This window comes from Bombus huntii, chromosome 7 (genome assembly GCF_024542735.1).
Source record: "Bombus huntii isolate Logan2020A chromosome 7, iyBomHunt1.1, whole genome shotgun sequence".
Lineage (NCBI taxonomy): Eukaryota > Metazoa > Arthropoda > Insecta > Hymenoptera > Apidae > Bombus > Bombus huntii.
The window spans coordinates 8,717,292-8,741,036 of NC_066244.1; the positions used below are offsets into that span (position 1 = coordinate 8,717,292).

Consider the following 23,745-nt stretch of genomic DNA (forward strand, 5'->3'; position numbering starts at 1 on the left):
TCGCGCGGAAGTGAATGGGTGAGCCTCGGGTGACTCGTGAGTTTTCTCTGGCCGTTTAATGAATCCTGACTCGTTATATTATATTGGATAATAAATCTTTCTTACCATGTAGACGTTCGAAACTTATGAACACGCTATGTACTATAATATTATCGTTTGATTTCTATTTTCCTACAGCTGCCTCGAGTATAAGATTCTATTTAAAAGAACTGAATTATATTATATGTAATTCATACACTGTTTTATTACGGTATCTAAAATTTATGGACGACGTTATATCGTTCTATTCGATACGACGATATATTATTACCGTATATCACACGGAACACACGTACGTAGAAATCAGAGATATTCTGAATATCGACGCGCAAAGTTTTATCGAGGCATATCGGTGCAAAATACATATGTATATATGTAACATGCGGGCTCACCTTCCATCTTGGCTCTTGAACTTTCCCCCAACGTTCTCCGGATCCTCCATCTCACCGGTGTCGTCCCAGTGATTTGGACTGCCAACCCCTCCAAGCCATCCCTCGACCGTATTCCTAGCCGCCGCCAGGGCGATGTTTCTGGCAGTTTCATCTCTCGCACACAAAGGCGCTAAAAATCTGCTAACGATCTCGACCTCGTCGTCCTTTGTGGAGGTGCCGCTTCCCGAAGAACTGTTCGGATCTCTGTACATCTCGTCTTACTTTCTTTCGTCGATTCTACTCCTATATGTGTATATATATTTGTATATATATATATATATATATGTACTTCCCTCTGTGTACTCGAATTCTCTCGCTTTATACGCGGCTGTCGACGCACGTATCTCAGGCTATACCACGTATGCACGATATAGTTAAAAGTACGTTCGCCTTGATCCCGACGACAAATCAAAAGCGTTCGATATTTAATTTAATCTAATCTAATCTGCTTATGATACAAGCGTGAACCTGTCTAGCTTCCCTCAGATCACCGCCGTGTCCTTGTTCACTCTCGATATTATCCTCTTGTTACGAGCTTTCACGATAAAGACTGTGTAATAAAGCTGAAAACAAGAAAACTCGTTTTGTAACGAGCTTCGAAACGAGATTCGCATAAGTTCGCCACACGAGCTCGTTGTTTAGAGTCTGACTGTTCCGTCCGAATCTCTTTTGCCTCGGTTACCGATCCGATCGATTCGTTTACGGTTAATCGATTATCAACCGTATTCCAGTTCTTTGGTGGAACCGACTACGGTCGAACAAAGGAAACGAAGAAACAAGGAAAAAAGAAAAAAGGAAAAAGAGTGGAAAGAAGTCGATGGAGAGACTCACTGTACTATCCTCGGGTAATTACGGTCGTTTCGTCGCGTTTCGCTGTGAGAATCGGCCGTAAAACTCGTTTCTCGAGGATTTTACTAGCGGTGCACCTCGGCAGTCGTTCCAGGGCGATAGAAAGTAGGCGGTGTCGACTGTCGAGCGATCGTGTGGCGATCTAGCACGATTGAGGTTCGTTTCCAGGGAGAAGAAAGAAAAAGAAAGCCGGGTGATCCTAGCGAGCGCACCTTCGAAAGGAAACGATCGATCGGGCGCCTTGTTTTTGAGGAACCAAAACTTCCCAATTCGTTCCCAATCTTTTTTCTCCCTCGTTTTTCTCGTTCCACACGTGTGTCGCGGTTAGCTTAACGGCAACGGTGTTACATTGTTCTTTACATCGTTGCAAACGATCTCTAGCCGTTGAAACGTCTTCGAAATTCCAATTGGAATGGACTGTCCTCGATTCCACCTCTGTTCACCGACGTAGTGACACTAATCCATTGGACGTCTGAAAAAAGATCAACGAAAATTACGTTACATTAACATAGTCTCTGCTGCACCAATTACGTAATTTGTTCTTCAAGTCGCGTAGATCACGAGTGGCATAACTTGCTATTACATCGCGGATGTGCGTACTTTTAGGAAAAATTTCAACGCGCAAATATGCATAGAAGGCGCATAACGTGTAAATCGTTCAAACTACTCGTTATAATACTTAGAGCGCAAATTACCTTTACTTAATCGACCAATAAATCAATAAATCTTCATTTATGTTGCAATTTTTTAATCGCGTTTAGAATAACATAAATTGATACGAACGCAGTGTAATTATTGCAAAGAAAAACGTTGCTGTGCAATATATCGCAATAATTAACGTAATTTAGTTTCGTCTCACAAGCAAACAACTCGAAGAAAAGATCGTGGATCACGAGTGACCCACGAAACACAGAACGTGTTAATGGATATTTAAAAGGAACGGCAGAGAAGTCGAACAAAATGCAAATGAATCGGAACAACGAAAGCTTCCCGTTCCACTATTGATTCGACGGTGGCCGCTTATTGAATTTCAATTTACCCGACAGCTTAATCGTCATCGATCGACTTAATATCCATCGGAGGCAAAGGTAACGCGCTCGCAACGTAACCGAAAGCTAATAGGGAAGCACTTCTTCTCGCGGCCGCGAGCTGCGAGTAGATTATCGTCGATCGAATCATTACGCAACGAACAATTGAAAGCCGGTAACCCTACCGTAGAAGTACTAAACTTCAACCGCGTAATCAGCGTCGCATTGTACCGGTTAATTCCTGCTCGAATCGTTTGTTACCGTTTAGATCTCGATGCTACTCGTTCATCGTAGCTCTCGTTTCAACGTTACGAATCGATCGTCATTTACACGCCGATTTGTATCGTCGTCGTAAACGTCGATGGAACATCGCTGTTGTGAACGTCGATCGATCCAACCATTCTGATCGTGACTTAGCCAGCGTAAAAATTTCATGAGGCAAAACAGTTTCATAGACCTGCACGATTCAGCCTGGAAATACTAGGAACAAACACTGCTATCGGACCATTTACGCAATTAGTCGATGTCAGGCTGCGCCAGTCTTCTCATTGATTGATCGACCCCCGCGAGAGAAGGTCTAGGTCAAGGCTACCGGGGTCAGGAAATAAGAGAGGTCGCGTGAACGCTGCAACTTATCGAGAAGGGGAGAGAACGAGCCCATTGGTGTCGTGGAGAGGATAAAAAGGGGTGCATTCGCTGTTCTCGACGGAAGAAAGTCGACGTCGATTTCACCGCATTACAGCTGTGATTGGAACACGTCGATGTGAAGTAGCCCGATATCGAAAAAACGCTGATCCGACAATAAAACCTGTTCTCCTACCGTGTAGTAATCACCTGTCAGGTAATTTCTTTAATATCTAATAAAGATAATAGTTTGAACACACCCCTGGTAATCGGGAACGTGTATATTACCGTATATTGTATATAATGTCAGGATGGATTGAAAATCCCAATAATTACGAGTCTTCGTTACAATGACTTAAATAAAATACGCCGTGAAAAAGTAGCGAAGTAAGACGAAATGATTATAGCGTAAGGTCGAGGTATGGCTGTAGCTTGTCGTTAATCGATATACGGTGGATGAATAACAAATAAGTGGAAAAACAAAAGCAAAAAGGAGCGAAAGGATCAGTCGCAATATCTTCAGGATAATATAACGAAACAAGAAAAGATAGTGAATTTGAAATTCACGAGTTTCACGGCAAATTACATAGCGCGACTTAAATATCCTACTTCGAATAGCTTTACTCTGCCCTAAACATGTGTTCAGGCACGATGCAACAAAATAGTAGTAGTTTCTAAGCAGATAAGATGCGTTCCACTTTGTACAAAGCGGAATTGCGTAAATCGCCGGGTTCTAGTCGCGGCATTAGTCGAGTAATAAAAAGCTCCCACAGCAAAGAATTCGATCCCACGCACCGAAATGCGCCAAGTAACGCGCGTTTTCCTATTGCGTAAAGTGCGGAGAACGCCTGTGGCGGATCATTTCCCGGTACACGACTCGGTAATTCTGTCCCGCTGAAGTTCCCCCGTACAATGCTCATTTTTTCCTTTTTTTTTTTTTCACTTCCTAGTCCTCTCCTTTCCGAGATCCACTCGAAAGCCTTTTCCCCCGGACTATCGATCGTTGGTACTCGATACGGCAAACAACGGCCGCGTTCATCGTTTCCAATTTTTAATATACGCGCGTCCTTTCTCGATTCTCGGTAGGCCGATGCCATTTCGAGAGATCGTTCGCGGGACAAAACTCATGAACAGAACTGCGTAACGAAAAATAGATCCAAATACGACTATAATTTAAAAACCAAATGTAAAAACAATTTTCATGGCGTGTGATCGACGGACGTCATACTTACTGAATGTTCAATAAACTTTCTTGCGAAAGATAAGAAATATGACTTATCGTGCTCCGTCCGTGTAATCTCCGGGCATTTTGTATCATTTTACATTTAACGAGTAAAAATCCGGCTGCAGCTCGACGTTCTTACGAGAGGAAGAAGAAGATCGATAATCAGGATATAAGAGAGTAAGAAGGAGTATAGTCACGCACGCACAATGTATCCGCGGCATAACGGCGAGGTTTATCGGGCATGAAAACGAAAAAAGCAAGGAGAGAGAGAGAGAGAGAGAGAGAAAAGGAAAGCGCGGAAGAAAGGGCAGAAAACGGCGTTTCAGCATTTCTTCGCGGCGATCTCCAGAACGATCTAAATATTTATAATTCCCCAAAGCCTAACTCTACCCCGTTCGCACCGCTATGAATTATTAATGTCGTACCGTGCTACCGTATGCCGGTGCACGTTGCTATGCATTTCTGATACGTGTACTTTGTCTTCGAGATATAAGGATGGTCAGGGCCTCGCGGATATAAGGGGCGATAAAATGATCGTCTCACGTGCCAGCGGCCATTAGAATTTAATGAAATCAGGATAAATCAAAACGATCGGGTTCGCCACGGGACTCACGATTGAAATACATGCACCGTTTTGTCTACCGACACCTGAGAGTTATTCGTGATGTAAGAGCCGAGTGCCGATGTCCAACTATCTCTTCTTTTTATTTTCGAAATCTTTTCATACGAAGAATCCAAGATAATATTTTTTATTAACCGTGCTTATTATCAACTTCGTCGCATGTAATTATCATGCACCGTAAAGAATTATCGCGGATCACTGTGGCGGCTCGTTAAGACGCTCGCTTGGTGTATCGTGACGCAACGAAGAAAATGCAATTTCTCTGATCGCATATTTATAAACTGCCGCCCGGTATCACAGGTTTCGACATTCGATCGCGTTGCGCTCGATCGTCCGTTTTAACCAGCACACCGCAGCTACGTATGTATCTGGCCTTCGATAATGCGATAAACAAAATTCACGGATAATTCGCCTGCATTAAAACAGATTGAAAAAGAAAGGAAAGAAGGATAAGAAAAAGAGATGGGATTTTGAGCAAATTATGGATCGCGTGATCCACCTTGACGCGTTCGACGATCCTCGACACCGAAATGTATCGTGCAGTTGGATCGGACAGCAGGGGCCCTCGTCGGATTGTGGGAAAACATTATACATCGCTGGTCGCGGCGTTTCACGTGGAATATTCCTCGAACCAGGCCTCGTTGTTCGGGTAAATAAGTTACAGCGTAATGGGTTTCTCGTATTAACGAGACCCGTTTCGCTTCTCGAAACCAATAAGCGAACCAGCACACGGCGGCTGTATCCTGTCGATGTGCTATCTAATTTCCTTGTTACGTAATTCTATGTGGATTCTGGATAGAATCGTAGTAGCCTGAACACGGTCAAAGCAGCAGGGAGAGTCCTTTCCAGTGGTAATTTCTTGCGGTATAACAAACATGTATCCAACCGAGAGCAGCCGAAGCCGATTAACTGATGCATCGCTAAATTTACGACAACCAAGCCGGTTTACGACCGTTTTTGATACCGAGATTAGAAGAAATCGTTATTATACATATACATATATGTATTATATGTATTATAGAAGTGGAACTGTGTTTCTAAAACCGCTCGATACACGTATTGCCAATTCAGAGCCCGAAGCAGAGTTCACCTGTGGATACCTGAACGAAACTAATCACAATGTGTCCGACGGATCGATCCAGCCGATAATGGTTCACGACAAAAAGCTTGCTAAATGCGAGGCGTTGTTACGCTCGCTCGCCATCGTGCTTAACGCAAATTGCAAAACTGCCGAGTCGGCGTTACGACCTTGCGACACGCGAGACACCCGCGATAACACCCGGTTACCAACGCTAAACCGAGAATCACACTCACGACGAGCCCCTTTCCTCGCCAAATTAATCACTCTCGTTTCGATGATTCATAAATACACCATTAATCAGACGGCCTGAACGATCGTTATCGGATAATTCGATTACTGCGATGAAATTGATAAAATTGTATATTTATATAAACGAATGTTGTCGTCCTTTGTGGATGATAATTGCGAGATAAAGTTTGATAGTTTCTTTCGCGATAAATATAATAATCGTATTAAAACGTAGCTACGACGGTACAGAGATTTAATTTAATTAAACAAATTAACTTAATTTCATATAACTTAATTACCATACTTAAACTTGAATTATCCAGTAGGCGATCTACGAGGTGTTGCAAACTACGTTGTTGATCGAAGACGTTCAGTCAAACGAACCTTCCATCTTACCAGATTGCGCAATACAAATAAGTCTTTCTGAATATCACGAAACAACACCGCGGTTCGAATCGATCGAAATGTTCGTTCACAAACGCCGTACAACGTACCAACCATGCAACGCTTGTGTTAATCAACGCGCATCGCGGGTCGTTCAAGATGCCCCGAAACGTTGCACAGTTGTTGCAATATAACATAAAACTTGCTTACTACACAATTTGAAAATAACATGGCTGAAGTTACACGAAGATCAGGTATCGAGTAATTTCTATCAGTGGCTACAATGTTTCTCATTCGCGTTGTATCGTTGCTACATGCTACACAAGATTCTCATAATGAAGAGTCGATAAGAAACCTCGCAGCAGGATTCCTAATAATTTGCCTAACGATTTCACCCAACGTTTTCCTTCGCTAGATGCTTTCCACTATCGACGATCGGAGAAACTCGATAATTCATTGCTATTTCGATTACTTTCTGAGATTTTCACGAGAACGTAATGCTCGTACGATTTGATGGATTTAGCGTTAAGAACCGTATTTAATATCCGGGCTAGCAGACTCGTAATTTATCGTAAAAGTTTTATAAATATACATACAGGGATTTAAAATCTTGCGGAATGCTTGTTACAGTATATGGCTTAGCTCGAATCATATATTTTTCCATACACCTTGCATTTGAATTCCTTTGATGCAAGTTTTATACTTTTAGTGTTGAACCTCTCGCGAATAATTAAAACGTCGACTTTCACTTTGATCTTTTTGGTACAAGTTCTATACTCTGGAAACTGCCAGTTCTCGTGTTAAACTTATCATAAATTAAAACACTAAGTTTGCTTTTGATCTTTTCGATACGAGTTTCATACTTCAATAATCGATAGCTCTATTATTAACGTTATTATTGAAATAGTTGCAATAAAGTATGGCAAATTAAAACGCCAAACTTCATTTTGATTTCTTTCGTACAAGTCTCATAGTTTTAATAGCCATAGTATCCAATGTCTTGTAAATAAAATACTAATGTTCCTGTGCGTAGCACACAGATATGGCAAACGAGGCAACGCGAACGAGACTGGAAATAATGTCCTTAATATAACCACCTATTCCCACTTTTCATTAACCTAAAATTACATCCGCGTCGCGATGCTGAACGTACGATATTCTTGCACGCGATACTTGTTGAACGTTATTCCCAAATCAGAGGGCGAGGTAAATTGAATTTTATGGATTTAACGCCATGTGGATGACCATGGGTGTTTCGAGCGTGTTCGTAGCAAATGCAACTGAAGTATACATATAGCGAGTGTCGGTCGCACGGCACCGGCATAACAAGTAAGAGAAACGGGACCTAAAATAATGTACTTAATATCGCTGCCTTCCATTTCCCGGCTATACGCCCTCCATTCGGAACAGAACAGATGTACGGGATACTAATGGGCCGCGTACCATTGTAACGTATGCTTTCCAGGCTATGTATGCAACACTTGTTGAACATTAGTCTCATTCTGCTTGAGAATTTTGTAGGCTCGACGTCGTTGATCCTCTTAGGTACGCCACAAACGTCGCATTGAATCTTTAAACTTTCGCGAAAGGGACAAAAATACTCCAAAACTTCTAATCGATATTTATACCTTGACAATGACGGAATTTTCAGGCAGACTCCTACGTTGCTGTTCCAATTAATCGTGTCACAATCGATGTATTAAAGTTCATATTAATAAACGATTTAATTATAATATATAATTATAATTTAAATATAATAATGATTTCTATTATAAACGAGCTTGCAAATTAACAAAGAAACACGTCCAGAATTAGAAGTCTAATGAAAATCTCCAAGTTATCGAGATCTAATTTACAGTCTCTAATTTTTCACAAAACGAATCAGAATATTCGGAAAATTTACGGACCTCGTTTTCTTCTCCGTACAGGATATACAACCTAAGTTAACCGAAGGTTACATCATTAGATAAAGCAGTTTGACTAAGTTTGCTCTCTCTCTCTCTCTCTCTCTCTTTCTCTCTTTTTCTCTCTGTCTATCCGGAAGGCAAGGCCAGATCTCGTCTGGCGTTCGAAACATCGAGTAATCCGTGCAACGACATTGCTCCGTAACAATATGACATGCCGTGCTCCATTCCTTGCGTGCAACACTTGTTGAACGCTTCTCCTTTGAGTCGGCGGACGAAATTTCACGGATCGAACACGCCACTGACCGGTCTAACGTCGAGTCTGCATAACAGCTAGCGAGATAGGTAATAGTATAATACGCGGCGAGAGGGACGAGGCGGAAACAAGGCTACTTCGCTCGAGATAGTCACGTAGAAGGAGGCGGAATACGACCCTGATTGCCAAGGAGAAATCTGCAGCGTGATCTCGCACGAGCTACAACCGTGGAATAACGTGTGTCTTCGTTTCATGGCGCACGCGAGAAGAAGAAAAGGAGAACGACGAGACTCGAGTTCGAGTATAAAAGTTGTTACATATTAAGAACGATCTTGATACATCCTTATCGGTGGATATATTCGTCGTTACCAACCAGCCGAAAGGAGCCGCCATTCGTTTGCTTAATCCACTCGTTCGCAATAAAGAGATCACCTGAGCAACGAGAATAGGATATTCCTTAAGTAGCAGTCGCTTTACACGACGAGTCTCTGCGTTATCATAGAACTAACGCTGTCGCAGATAAACCTGAGAAAATATTTGCTTACGAAACTAACGAACCCTTTGTCGAAATGAGCGTAGCTAAGAGAACATGGTTACGCCATTGTTGTCCCAAGGAAAGATTACTATAGCGATCCGTTCTTTGTGCAAGGTTGTAGCTAGTTTACGAAGTCAGCCAGCTAACGCTGCGACAATGTGGGTTAGAGATTAAAAAAGGAATATAAAAAACAGGAAGAAACCTTGCTGCTGGTAATGCTGATGGTCTACGCGTATTCAAAAGGAGTACCGAAACGTTTAAACCCGGATAATATGATTTTACACGGCTCGAAACACGAGCAAAGTTCCGAAGGAATAAAAGAAGGCGTTAAGTGGAACGCTTGCACGATCAGCAAGAATATACTGCGGATCTCGATAAACACGCTGCACGTTCCAATAAAAACGAAACCATTCGAAACGAAATTACAGGCATCTGGCTGTGGCCATTGATGGACGGGCAAATGGATTCGAAATAAATTCACCGATCCAACGCGGGCTACGTCATTTAATTATAGATAATTATTCGTGACAGCGGTACTGACGCGTCCCGACCAGCCTGGTTATATAACATTCGTAAATCGTGCCAGAACTGGCCGCGATCTTACGACTCGCAAACGTCACTGACCAGTAAGTGGGCGAATAGAGTCATAACACGTACGGTCGAGCTGGCGAACGTGCACGGGGACGAAGGTTTAGTCACGCATTCGACCGGGCTATCGGATCCGTATGGAATCCTTGCCTCGCACACAGGAACACCTGGCCGTAAGCGTCACGGTTAATTTGCACTTTCTATGAATTTTAATCAGCCTGTGAGCAGAGAAGGATCCGGAGACAATGGCACGTAGGGACCGGCTACGATTATCGATCGTATGGGTTCCGATGTTCGACCGTGTATCTCGTCCGACGCCGCGACCCCAAGGAACAATCCCAAAACCACAAACCCAATGAACAGTCCTTATATTCCTTATACGCAAAAAATTCAAAGTCCTCCTTGGTTTACAGATTACGGCTACAAGGTTACATTTTCGTTTCACCTAACAACAAAGAGAGCAATGGGAAGGAAGAAACGGCGGAGATCACAGGAGAGAGGGAAAGGAACGCGCTTAATGATCGCGTGTTCCGCACAGGTGATCGCGAGGTCAAACGTTGCTTCTCCAAAGTCCGATAACCACCGACTACGAACGAAATGATTAACGATAGCCTGAGAAAACCAGACGTAGAGCCGAAGAAGAGAAAAAGAACGATGCGAGGGAAGAAAGGTGTGCCATATGGAATTCGGTATATAGCAACGGTAAAATCTGCGATGGGATTAATAGAAATCGGAGAGTGTTACGGCACCTCAGGCGCGGACAATCTGCACTTGAAATCTAGACAGCGAACGATGAAGACTAGAAGCGAAGAGGAACAACATTTGCTGGCAGCAAACCGTGTAAACAGCAATTCCTTTTTCGTGTTGGTGCAGTAACGTTGCTAAAAAAGAAAATGGCACAATGACCTGGGACACGCGGTGTTACACGCGGGTCACCTACGCGAAAGCGAGCGAGCAAGCAAAGAGGATGCGGAACGTTTGGTGCATGGTGCAACTCGCGTACCACGCGGGCGTGCACGCGTGCATATCAATTCCGCGGGCGCGGAGGAGTCGCCAAGATCTCATGTAAATCATCGAGACAAGATGGCTCCTCCCTATTTTCTTGGCGCAATGTGCACGCAACGACGGAGCGGTAATGCTCGAAGCATGTTTGAAAAGCGAAAACGTGGTTCATCGGGGGGCCAGAGATCGAGCAAAGAGGAGAGACGGAAGGAGAGAAAGAGAGCGGACGAGTGTCGAGTGTTACACGCGTGAATAGTGCGTTTCGTTGTATAATGCGCGCGAGGAACACACCGAGCCGATGCACTCGCGCAACGGTCGACCAGACCGAAGTATACTTCATCGTAAATCATGACGAACAACTATTTACTTATCGTAGAATCGTAAATAAGGAGACAAAAAGACACGCTCCATACCGGCGAAAATTCACTTTACAATGCTAATGAAATTCTGAAAAGTTCCGTACAAAGGATATAATAAGTTCATAAAAATTTATTACGGTAAGTGTTCAAATTGTTTCGCGAGTCATCGTACGTAAGATAAGAAAGCATACTTTTGATTTGACGTTATTATCTCTAAAGCACTTTTTGAAAGAAATTTCTATTTTTCTTGGTGCAGCGCCACTTAAGAGAGGTAGTCCATTACTTTTATTGCCCGACCATCTGTACGTTACCTGAATTACCGTAAACTATTTGTCCTCGTTCGCGACACAGCACCGGTATTTTCCCCAAACAGAATTATTTCCCACTCTAATCTCCTCGAATCAGCCCGGAAAGTATTCCGGTTAAAAGAAACTCACCTATTTCACTCTCAACGATCAAGGAACACCAAGAATCCGATCGACTGGAATTCGTAATCAAGCCGATGAACGATCGAATTACCGTGATGTTCGACGAGCCTGCTGACATCCAACCATCGGGAGGAACCACCGAGAGCAGACCAACCGTCTGTCGATGTCTAATTACGCACTGATTTTGTCCCTTCTCATTTTCGTTCGGTCTTCACAACGTTAAGTAACTAACGGTCCTGCGGAACGAACCTGCGCAACTTTCGTGGTAGACAGAGAGGATCAAACCGCATCGAAAGCCTCCCCTACCTAAGCTTCGGCCAGACTCCTCGAGACACCCCTTTTTCGCCTAGCTAAGTCAAATCGACCGAACGTGCTCATCGGCCCCTGTAATCGAGACGCGAATCTTTCTATCCCTGCGCAGGTAAAACGTGTGTGTACGTTGCAAAGCGGCCTGGTAAACGCAAACTACACAGGGTGTTAAAATATCAATCTGTCGACGTTTTAAATTACACGCGAGAGAGATCTCGGACGCACGTGTCGCACAGGGACCGGTATCGTTAGACTGTGAATCAACGACGGAAAGAAACGGGTGCAGGCCGTACTTCTGTAGCCAGTTACGATGACTAGGGAGAACGAGGGAAAAATGTAAACGGAAGAAGCGAGCTAAAAGTGCAAATAAGTAAACCGCTAACGACTCTGCCTAGTCGCTTCTCTCGGCAGATTTGCAAGACGTATTTGCAGACTCCACCTTAAACCGAGCCACATGGCTACGCGTATACTTTCTAATTATATAGTATCTTCCCGCCATCAGCTGTGCTCGTTGGCTGACCGAGAAACTCGCCGGGATAAAAAAGAAGGCGGGGGCAAAGTCGAAGAAAACTCGGCACTCGACGGATAGCTCTCGACGAAAAGGTGGGAGATGCGCAACCATTATAAACCTGCGACACGTTGCGCGATTCGCGCTATTGCAAAACGAGAAAATAGAGGGGTCAATGCGCGCGATCGCGGCGTTATCCCTGGAGAGGAAAAAGAGGATTTCAAGCGCGATCTTTCGACCATGGTCAGAGGAGCGCAAAAAAGAAACTCGTAAGAAGAGTTAACATCCCGTACGGTTTCGAAATGATAAATAAAACGAACGAACAAAATTTAAAATAAGAAAGCGTGCTGCATAGTGCGCAAAGGGGATATAATAACGCGAAAGTTAGTACGCGCGGCCCCGAAGAAAACAAACGATCGGTGATATGTTTGCAAAAAGGGTGCTAGGTAACAGTGTGTGATACCACTGTGTAGAGTACGATACAGAGGTTGGCCGTGCAACAACCTCGTAGTTCACCGACTACGCCTGCAGCTTCTGTACGCCACGCGAACATGCACCATCCACTTTCCTATTTTGCGTTCAGTAGCGACCGCTTCATTTCGATAACGGTAACGCAGCTCGATCGTTCTGCCAATTTTGTTGCCAATTCAACCGGACCGATCGTAAAGACGATCAAAGTTGAAGGCACAGTAAATTGACTACGAAGCGATCAGACGGTCAGACCGACTTTTTCTACTTCCGCGCTTTCCGGAATATGACTCACCTTCTAGTCTCGTTCGGATTAGACAAGTCGCTTTCGAATTCAAGACGTTTGAGTTCAATAACTCTACTTCAAGTTTCTGTACATATAAGTGAAGTTGCTTTGAAGTCGTTTCGATGTAAATGAAATACTTCAACTTCGCTTAAGGCTTTAGAAATTAGGTATTCCAAAACAATAATTGAAAGAACGGATTCACGTTTGTAAAACGGTTTCAGATAACTCGAAGTCGAGTGACTTGACTAATAAGAACGAGCTTATGACGAAGATGAAAACCTGCAACTCAAGCAAGTAACAGGTTCGTATTCCGTACGTAACAAAACGATAGATTCGCTACTATAGTAATTTCAAGACGCTTCGATTCAAACAACTCGATTAATTTGAACGGAGCGTTAGGAATTCTTACAAACAATCTCGTTTCCCGATACATACATCAAAGTTTGGGAAACGTCGGGTAAAACTTGAGGCACACGAGCAACGTGCTCTAATAGGTCGAAGCACGAAGCAATTACTCAAGCTACAGCATCGAAAACAAGCAGTCATCTTTCGAAACGTCTTTCGAGACTAGACGCCTACGCTAAAAACCACTTGCAGAACAAACTCCATCCAAGTTGTAGCGAACGAAGGAAGTACATGTTATACGATTATCAAGAAGTAACAGGATGGTTATTCGCAAAACGGTCCCGTTGCTAATGGATAGACGCGTCGGAGGAGAAGGTCAGTTTGGCGTTGGTAAAGGGTCAGCCACATAAAAACGTAGATCGACTCGAGCTTTCGAAGAGAACAGGTTTTTCACAGTTCGCTATTTCTTCGCTCGTGTAACATCGCTCCCGTTCCGCGCATAATACTCGCATAGAAACCTGCGGTGCACCTATTCTCGCCGGGGACCCGTGAGAAAGGACACGGAAGATCGACGATCGCTTGTAAACATCGAGAAGAGTTGCGGAAATTTTCGCACGACCCTGATATTTTACGAGCCGTCTGTGCACGTGATCCGTACCGCGCCCACGTACCATCCATACGTACGATTCTTTTTTTTCTTAACCGTTGTTCCGTTTCTATACGTCGAGCTCGCGAATTCTACGCTAGAGAGAAACCTGTACGATAATATAGGGTGTTGCAGTTTTTTCCGACTGAACTTTGTCGGGACATTTTAGGAGTATAAACGAGAAAAGAATATTACACGGACGTAGGTCGTTTAAGGTTTTATCAAAAAAATTATAGGAAAAATAAAACCTTAGTCTTCGTTATTGCGATGAGTTAATACGGAGAATCCATTGATCATTTGAGATGAAGTTGAATCCATCTTCGTCGAATAATAAATATTATATCTTACCACTATCAATCTTCTGTCGATGAACGTCTAACTAATGATTAGTAATTACGTCGATTGTGAGCCTATCGAAGGATTTTATCATAGCATAAAAACTACAGCTTTGTTAACGCGTCCCTTATTTTTCCATTACGATATTAACGTATCACAACTTGGTAATGAAGCTTCGAATCTGCTATCTTCATATAATATTTTTATATCATTCGCACCTATAAAATATAGTTTGACTGGAAAAAGTCTGAAACACCCTGTATTCGTTGAACATAGAAAAAAAGGTGCTGCAGCAGCAGCAGAAGAGCAGCGAAGTTGAACGAAGTTTAACTTCGTTAAAGGCTTAGAGGGAAACTTTGAGCGACGGTATTTTCAGGCTGTCGCGAGCACGAATAGGGTAACAAGCCCTATTCCAAGTTCTTGCCACGGCTAAACGTGTCGTGGCAAGATTGCGTACCAACCGGGAACGATTCGAATCTCGCAAAAGTCGCGGCGTAAGTTCACGACGCTTGGTACATACGCGTCTAGTAATCAGAAACTCGCGTGCTCGACTTTGTGTACGCGGTCAACGTCTCGAACGTCATAAATTATATCATGACCCTGCGGTAGTTCGTGATCAAGATGATCTATAGGTACTAGAATATTCACATGGGGATAGGTCATGAGCGTAGACGGAAGAAGAGGAACGAGGAAATATTCCAGTTGTTTACGAGATGGTTTCTCCGCGGAAGAAGAGGAACGAGGAAATATTCTAGCTGTTTACGAGATGGTTTCTCCACAGTTGATCTAGGATAGATTCAACTTAGCTAAATCCCGTAGTTGGAGTATCGCCAGAGAGCAGAGAGAGAGAGAGAGAGAGAGAGAGAGAGAAAGAGAGCACTTAAGAGCGCAATCTCTTCATCTAAATGAACCCGTGGCACGAAAATTACCCATTGTAACTGAGGCTATTTTTCTTGCACTTCAAAAGCCCGCGTACCTATAGTAGAAAGAAATTCACACGAGCTCTTATATGATCGCGATCTTCATACAATAGTTCATAAAAATATTCCAACATTTGTAGAAATCTTTTATGAATATATTATGCGTTTACGAAACATTTTGTAATTTAATTAGCATTGTAATGAGACTCGACTATCACTTTGAAGCTACAAAATATTTCATGAAAATACCCTTAACACACTATACATAAGATAGTTATTTATATTATGGTATAACAAATATCTTGTAACTTCTATATAACTTCTCAACAATTTAAAAATGTTTTATAATACATGACACGTAAAGTTTCCTACGTCCGAATACTTTCGTGAACCACCGTATGTGTACGCGAGTGTGTATCCTGAATTTTAGAAAAAGCAAGAGAAAAGAGAAGAACGTGTATTTGAGCGAACAATCATACACCGCTGCGCAAAGAGAAGCCGGCGTCGTATACGAGGAATTAAACAATCGACCGATTGTTATCGGGCGTGACGTCTAATAAATATGCAACGGGAATGCATCTACCCGGCGGTCTGTAAAACAAAAAACATCGGAGGTACCCCGGAAATCGTTTAATGGCGCCGGCAGTTCGGACACGCCGACAGCCTCCGAAAATTTCTACCTTGCGAGCATGCGATTTAAAGCGAGTCTAATTTTAAAGCAAACAAAGAGTTAACATTTATTACGGCCGCTCCTCTCTACCATCAACCAGTTCAATTGGCTACAATTGTAAACTCATTATGACGAGGCAGACTAAACAAAAAAAATATTGAAAAACGTCAATGTCAAGGCTTGCGCGATCTTTCCTAGTTTTCCTCTCTCTTTTTTTTCGTTTTTTGCTCGTTAAAACGAGAAACAACGAGCGAACAGCGTTTCTTTTAACGACCTTTCCACGCGCATACGTAGAGAACGCGTGATTAAAAAGATGTGCACGTTTTGGAAAAGGTACGCGCCGCTCGATTCTCTCTTTGCCTCGTCGTTCCTACTAATTTAAATCTCGGCATCGTTATCCAAGAACATCATCGTTACCCAATTATACTTATACGGTAAATGACAAAGTGATGGTCGTTTTTCGGATGAAGTCACCGATGTCATCTCAAGGTCGGCCTTTTTTACACGGTAATAAAACGCACATGACGATGCAATTTTTCAAGTAACCGATAACATTTTTCTTCCTTATTTCTTTTTTTATTTTTGCGTAACATGTTGACCGTCATGAGTAATCGTTATTCGTGATCGATATTGGGTTTACCAGAGACGCTGTATGATGAAACATTTAAATTACATAAACGCTGTTGTGCGTCCGTTCTATGTATAAAACAAGGCCCTGTAATTAAAAAAGAATTCTTGTCGCAGCCCACGCGTTAAGTAATATAAACTGGAACAAATAAAAAAGTTGAACGCACGACGATAAAGGGGCGCGTATCAGATAAAAATTTTTAATCCACCCTAGGCCTGAGTTAGGTAATTTCGCGAGCCTTGATTTAACCGGGCTACCTCGGTCCCGATTAAGCCAGTCAATCGAGACCCCGCTGTAATTCGTATCCACGTGTTTGCAGCAAGAGAGGGGAGAGAATGAAATGACCCGAACGACCGGCGAAGGTCCTTCGACTTTCCGAAGCACCGAACGGAACGCGTTTTCGCGTTCAAAGACGCGAGACCGATCGTCGTTCGAACGGAACGAAATTTCCAAGGGGCGGATGAGACAGGAATCGGAAACGACGAGCAAACCGAGCTCCCGACTAGCGAAAAATAGTCTTTCCAGGCAACTCGAACGAAACGAATTCGAATGGAACGGGCGTGTTATTCGTATTTTAAGCGAAAATAATCGGCTCAACCATCGCGATATCCTGCCGTATGCATTGTCAATGTTCTACGGTCATGCCGCGTTAACTGATCATCAGTATTACGAGAATTTTATCCGGTCAATTGTAGAAGATGTAATTCTAGGTAGATAGGAAAACCTGACGCATTTACGACCATCTATTTTACACACAGTACTGTCATATAAATTTCATAAACCATCTGTCGAACAAAACTATTTTACTTTAAGAAATGCGTAGAAGGATAACAAGTATCGCGTATCTATTTCAATTTTGCAGTTATATCATAGAGAGTATTAAACGCGAGAAACAGTAATTGCTTCAACAAATTTCATTAATTAAGGATACGATCTTTGTTTGCTATCTTTTGCTATTTACAAGAATGGTAATATACCTTATACATACGTAATGCTAATAGTTAGTTCCAAGAAGCGATGGGGATATAAACGGGCAGTTAACGAAGCAAAATACTGGTCGGCTAACGTAACACTGTTATACCTGTTCGTTGATCAAGTTCAACGACCGTAAATTTTATTTTCGAAAATCCAAGTACCTCGAAGCCTGACTCCTATAACCGAGCGAGTGTAGTCCCGATCTCCACTTGACATGACTTTAACGCGCGTATCGACGAGCCACCGGGGACCGTATAAAGGGACCGTGATTTGCTTAAGCAAACCTAACGGGTCTGACTCTAGATACGAGTCAATGAAAAGAAACATACTTGCACGATATCGATCGAGCGAATTCCATTTGATTGATTCGTACGCTAGATCTTTTATAAGATCCACAGATTCTTAGCCTCGTTATCTTGCCGCGATGCTTCTACTTTTAGCCTTATGTAATTTCATCGTACTATAAGTCCCGAAATTGTATAGTATTGTAATTTATTTACTTTTTTGCCTAGTTTAGGATATCGTACTTTCTTCAATAAGTCACAAGATTTCTGGCAGATAATTTAATTTTATTAACCGTAATATTATTTTATACCGTAATTTTATTACTAAATGTGAGTAAATAAATTATAAAATACGAGTTGATTTTCAGTTACAATGCTATCTCCAGGCAGTATCCTTTTTTGTCTATATTTCTAAGTTTCACGTACGCTAAAGGTTTAGGTACTCGAAAGCTTCGACTCATTAGATAAATAAATAAATTCAATATCGTTGTATAAAAAAGTATTCACAAATAACCGAAGGCTGACGATCCGATCGAAGGATAAATGAAAGTGGTCCCGAAGCTACCTACCTATGGTCACCAGCGTAAATCAATCTCGTTGCCGATGTGATATCGAATCTCAACTATGTATATGGAGGATGGTGGAAGCCCAAAGGCTCGAGTGGACCGTAATAATTTACCACCGAGGAACTTGCCAATGTGAACGTCCCCTCCAATTGAGAAACACTGGGGTTACTACGGCCACTCGCAGACAGCGAGGCGCACAAGAGACGTTCGCGCAATAGTGTGTCATTTGAGATTGAATAATCGCGTTTCACGATTCGAAAAGCGCAATCGATATCGCTGCGTGAGTCCGAGAACTTGATAACTGATAACGCGATCGATAGCGAGTCTCCGATGAACCTGAACTTTCATCAAACGTTAAAATCGGAGCTAAAATCGATTCATGATCGATGATAAAATCTTCAACTCTGAGAAAACCGAATGTAAAGTTAAATCTGTATGTTTCGAAACGTTCAAATATGTTGCTATATCCGATCGTAAAGATTTGTAAATTCGTAACAAAATTCACTAGATGAATGAGAATATTATGTATCACTTTTTGTGTTTATCTTATTTTTGCAAAGGTACATTTACACTATTTTTCCATCGAGGTCTTGATTTATTATAATAGAACTAATGGATTAGAGTTTAACCGATGGGAAAACTATGAAGCCTAAAAGTCTGTGGTAGGATGAATCTGTTGTGTTAATCGATGAAAAATTGCACTGGTTCTTCCGACTCCCATTTTTAATTTTACTAGCTAACTTGAATTGGTCCAACTTAATTCGATTGGAATATAATTCTCTGATCGACGTAAATAGAATTCGTCGATTCGGTTTCTATTCGCTAAGAGATAGGGAAACTTGCAATCATCCTGTGTATGCGTCTGTATCAATCCTCCGCGAGATGAAGATAGAAATAAAGGCGATTGCGTTCGACAAAAACTTTGTCGCGAATAGGTCCCTCGTGAATAAAATGCAATCGACTCTCCTGGACGAGCGTATTGTTTCAGACCAGCGTTCAGCCCAGAGAACAATTCAATCCCGTTCTCTGCAGCCCACTTTTTTCCACGATTTCCTGCGTTACTAAATACCGGCAGCGTGACTATCCGCGTCGAATCGATGAATTCGATCGATTGAATTTCGACAAATATCCATTATACACCGAAAGCACTATTTCCAAAAGAGTAGTGTACCGGTAGCGCTAGAAGCGACGGGAACACGACAAATCGCATTTCCGCCGTTCGTAGTTCTCGATACTTTCACGAACGTAACAATGCAATCACGAACGTAAACAACGATCAACATAAACATTACAATTATCTAAAATCCTGGCAATAGTCTTTTGTTGTCTTTTAGTAAAGCTTTAAATTACCCATATTTAACAGTGTAATAAAATTGTTTCCTTATTTATATTTCTATCCCAGAATAAATTTATTCGGAAAAAAAGAAATGGAATACCCTACGGAACGAATTAAATATGACAGGGTTAAATGAATTACGTATATTCATTATTGGACACTATTTGAGCAGGTGATCCTTTAATTATTTTGAGCGGTGTGCAGCAGCTTCGTGTAATTACATTACAGTTTACCACCAATTATCGTCGCATTGTTCTACGGGTTCCGTATTATCGGACGTACTACAACGTTTGCAATTAACCGGCTCGTCGTACAATCGGTTTAAAACGATAAACGCGGTGCCATGTCGGTGCGATCTGCGCAACCCCGCCACGCTGTATAAACATGAATTTTATTACAACGGGACAGGGATTCGTCGATAAAAAAAAAAAAAAAAAAGAAAGAAAATGAAAAGCGGTAACAACCGCGTGTCGCTCTTGCTTCATTAGCCAATCGTGCACAATAAGAAATAGCAAGCCCGTAGCCAGGTGACTCACGCTGCGTACCGAGCACGCGAGACCCGATTGCTTTTAAATAGCGATGCATATTATATGCGAGGAAGGTCCACGCTCGCCGACCGATAAATTATAGCCTTCTATATGCTTGCATGCTAAACGCAAGTGAACATTTGTAAGTTGCAAACGAGGAACTTTTTTTCTCCTTTTTTACCTCCTCTCGTTTTTCTTTTTTCACTGTATTCTATTCTAAACAGTTCCGGTATCGAGCTTGCGTGAAACTTTCTTCACGAATAATTCATCGTGACCATGGTACGGTACTACTTCGCTAACTTGCCACGGGTCACGACCTTATCTGACCAATTATCGAAACAGGTAAATTTCTAGGGAATCCTGACTATCCTTCTATCCTTCGTCAAACGGAGGTGAACTATAGATACCTGACACATTTGTTTATTTTACATACGTGACATAAGAGGTACACTTCTCGAAGTCGATTCCAAGAACCGATGAGGATAGCGAATCACTTAACGAAGTAAAATCCAGTCATTTAACGTGCTATTACCGTCGGTAATGTCACATAATAGGAAAGCAACTTGTAACTTTCGATACACGGCACAAACGAAATTTAAACCGATATAAAGATACATAAATAACATTACCTACTCATTATTATTTCAGAAACGAGTAATGAATCACTATTGTCAAGTGACTAACGTCGACCTCTGAATAACATTGAATTCCCCGAATCGAGTTGATTCTCGTGAACAACATCGGCTGACCGTATCGCTATATACCGCGTAGCGACACTGTCCCTCGAAATCCGACTAATTTCCGAAGTAACACGTTACACCCTCGAAATATCGCGCGCGTTGCACCGTGACGTGTCACCTTGAGACACAGAGAGACCGACTAGTAGAGTGTAGTTGACTCGGAGAAGAGCGCGCACGGTGTTGAACGTGCCGCGAAGAAGAAACACATAAAAGAAAAGGTTCGGAACTGGTTCGGCGAAGTCGAGCGTTCTCGGGTGCGCACGGCGTACACTACGAACAATACGATTTTCTAGGAGGAAACGGTGCAGAAGAAGCGGCCGAGAGGAGGTGGTGGTGTTATACACAGGAGGAGGAGGAGAAGGAGGAGGAAGAGGGAAAAAGAGAAACAGGCACGGAGGGTCGCGGAGCACGTGAAAGGCGATTTAAAGGGAAAAAGAAGGAGGTGGCCTTTAAAAAAAAACAACGAAGGAACATGGCGAACCGGTCGCAGCCTCCATTCGTCAGCTGGGAGCTCAGCTGCAGCCGGGCGCGGTGACCTCGACGGAGCTTCACGGAAAACCGAGTCAATTTGCAAGCAATAACGGTGTCATACCGCGCGTACTTTTCATCCGTGATTTAACGACCTTTTGTATCTTTGACACACACACGAAAATACTATTACACATTCGTGTTTCTACACTTTCTTCTTTCTCTCAATTTTTTTCTTTTTTTTTCTTTTGTTTTTGTTTTCTTTTTTTGTTATTAAATTTGTTACTTTTGAACAGTACGTATACACACATATCGATAGATCGGCGAGTTGCTTTCGATCGAGTGACCCGCCGACATTCCGCGGAAACACGGTCATCGGTCACTTTACAGGTGATCGACAGTACCCCCGACCGACTGACAGTTCAACGACATTCGTCTTTACCACTGTATGGAAAAACGCGTTTCCCTTTACATACTTTGTGTAAACGCTCTTATCGATATCGATCACGCCTTAAATCCAAGAGATCTCGACTTCAACGAATCGCGAAATCATTCGAAATCATCCACGTTACTTAATTAATCGGATATTCGATTCGACTATGTTTAACAAAGCTTTTATCCATCACTCCCGATTTTGGTCTACACTTAAGAGAGATGTATGGAAACATGTATGATTTTATCCTTAACTAAACATGTCCATGATATAAACAGTTAAGAATTTTCAGTTCACTCACAATTTGTATAACGAACGTAAGATCCACTAACGTGTCTGTTTACTAAGCGCCGTAAGTCGTTCATCACGTTCGATCTTAATATACACTTGAACAAAAAATGTACAGAAACATAATATATAATTCCATTTATAATGTATAACATCGAACTGACAAGATACTCGTCACGAACGTATATCAGATATACCGATTTAACCGATTTGACAACTGATTTCCAATTCACTCACAATCTATATATTAAAGTTCAAATCGATGAAACAATCGGAAGAAATAAAAGGCTCTCGCGGACTGTTACAATTAAAGGTGAAAGAGGTTACAAGATAGGGATCGGAGCACCTCTCGGTATCGTAAGAAAACTTCACGTATTTACACGAAACGAGACTCCTGAAGAGCTATCGCGATGGCTACACATAATTTGAACGTGAAACGAAGGCGAAGGAAAGGAATTACAGTTTTTAAAAGAAAGACGGTGAACCGGTCGGTGCGTCCGTTCATCAGCTGAGAGCCCAGCTGAACCCAGCGGCCGCTGTAACCTCAACCTTTCTAATAGGCTGTATCGCATGAAAAACGATTAACCCTCGATGTCCGCGAGTCCTCTAAATACAGATTAAGCTAAAATACCTGTCATTCGAGTTTCATCTACGGGCGAACGACGGAATGCACGAAAACACTGGATTTTCAGAGATAAAACTTTTTGAAAGCCCACTCACAATGGAATCTTCCAGTAGACTAGCCGAGCCGGCAAGCCGTTCTCTTTTGCGTGCTCACCCACCGTTTCACGCACTGTCTCACGTTTTACACCGTTAATCCTTCTTTCGTGAACCGTTTCGACTTTTAAAACAGCGGAAGGCTCGATGATAAGGTTTAGCCCTCGTTTCGATCAGTTATAAAGTGCTTATTTGCAGCAGAAACGCGGCGGTATGCATACCGCTGACAGTTCGAGCTGTCACTTTTTGACGACCGCGTACGTGCCGCCATCTGATGACGCTGCCATTAGACATTGATGCGTTTGAAAGAACCGCGCTCAGATCACCTAGCAACAAGATCAATAGACTAAGTTACAGCAAGTCGAGCAATAACCAATGTATCTATTAATGATTTAATTAATTATTTAACTAAGGGTAGATTAGTGACCGTAGAACTTCGTTTACTTTTTGTATTGCTGTTTTAATCGAGCACTTCCCACGGTGTTGAATAACGATCAATTAAAATATTTCATTCGATTGATTGATTAATTTTTAATCTTCAAGAGTCGCAATTGATAATTATGTACTTATCCTGATCGGTAATTCCAACTGTACTTCGAATGAAGTAAACTCTAATCATTAATTGTGACTGATAATCAGCCACTTATAATTGTAGTCATCAATAATTGTAATCGTTGATCGTTAACTGCTACAATATAGCACAGCACTGACT

General features: G+C 42.2%; 1 protein-coding gene across 5 annotated transcripts in view; it reads right to left on the reverse strand.

Moving 5' to 3' along the window:
• LOC126867603 (sestrin-1) overlaps nt 1–23,285 on the reverse strand; it is a 152,853-nt gene extending 129,568 nt beyond the window's left edge. The window contains exons 1-4 of one of the 5 annotated variants that reach the window (XM_050622285.1): nt 22,948–23,285; nt 1,680–1,791; nt 939–1,033; nt 432–713 (exon numbers count right to left, since the gene is read on the reverse strand). In XM_050622285.1, the coding sequence (XP_050478242.1) occupies nt 432–682 (251 nt within the window). In that variant the 5' untranslated portion in view covers nt 683–713; nt 939–1,033; nt 1,680–1,791; nt 22,948–23,285. Of the gene's footprint in view, nt 1–431; nt 1,034–1,531; nt 1,792–22,947 lie in introns of all 5 variants that reach the window. The other 4 variants (XM_050622282.1, XM_050622286.1, XM_050622281.1 and 1 more) reach the window with 4 other exon arrangements.
• Nucleotides 23,286–23,745: the final 460 nt, after the last annotated feature.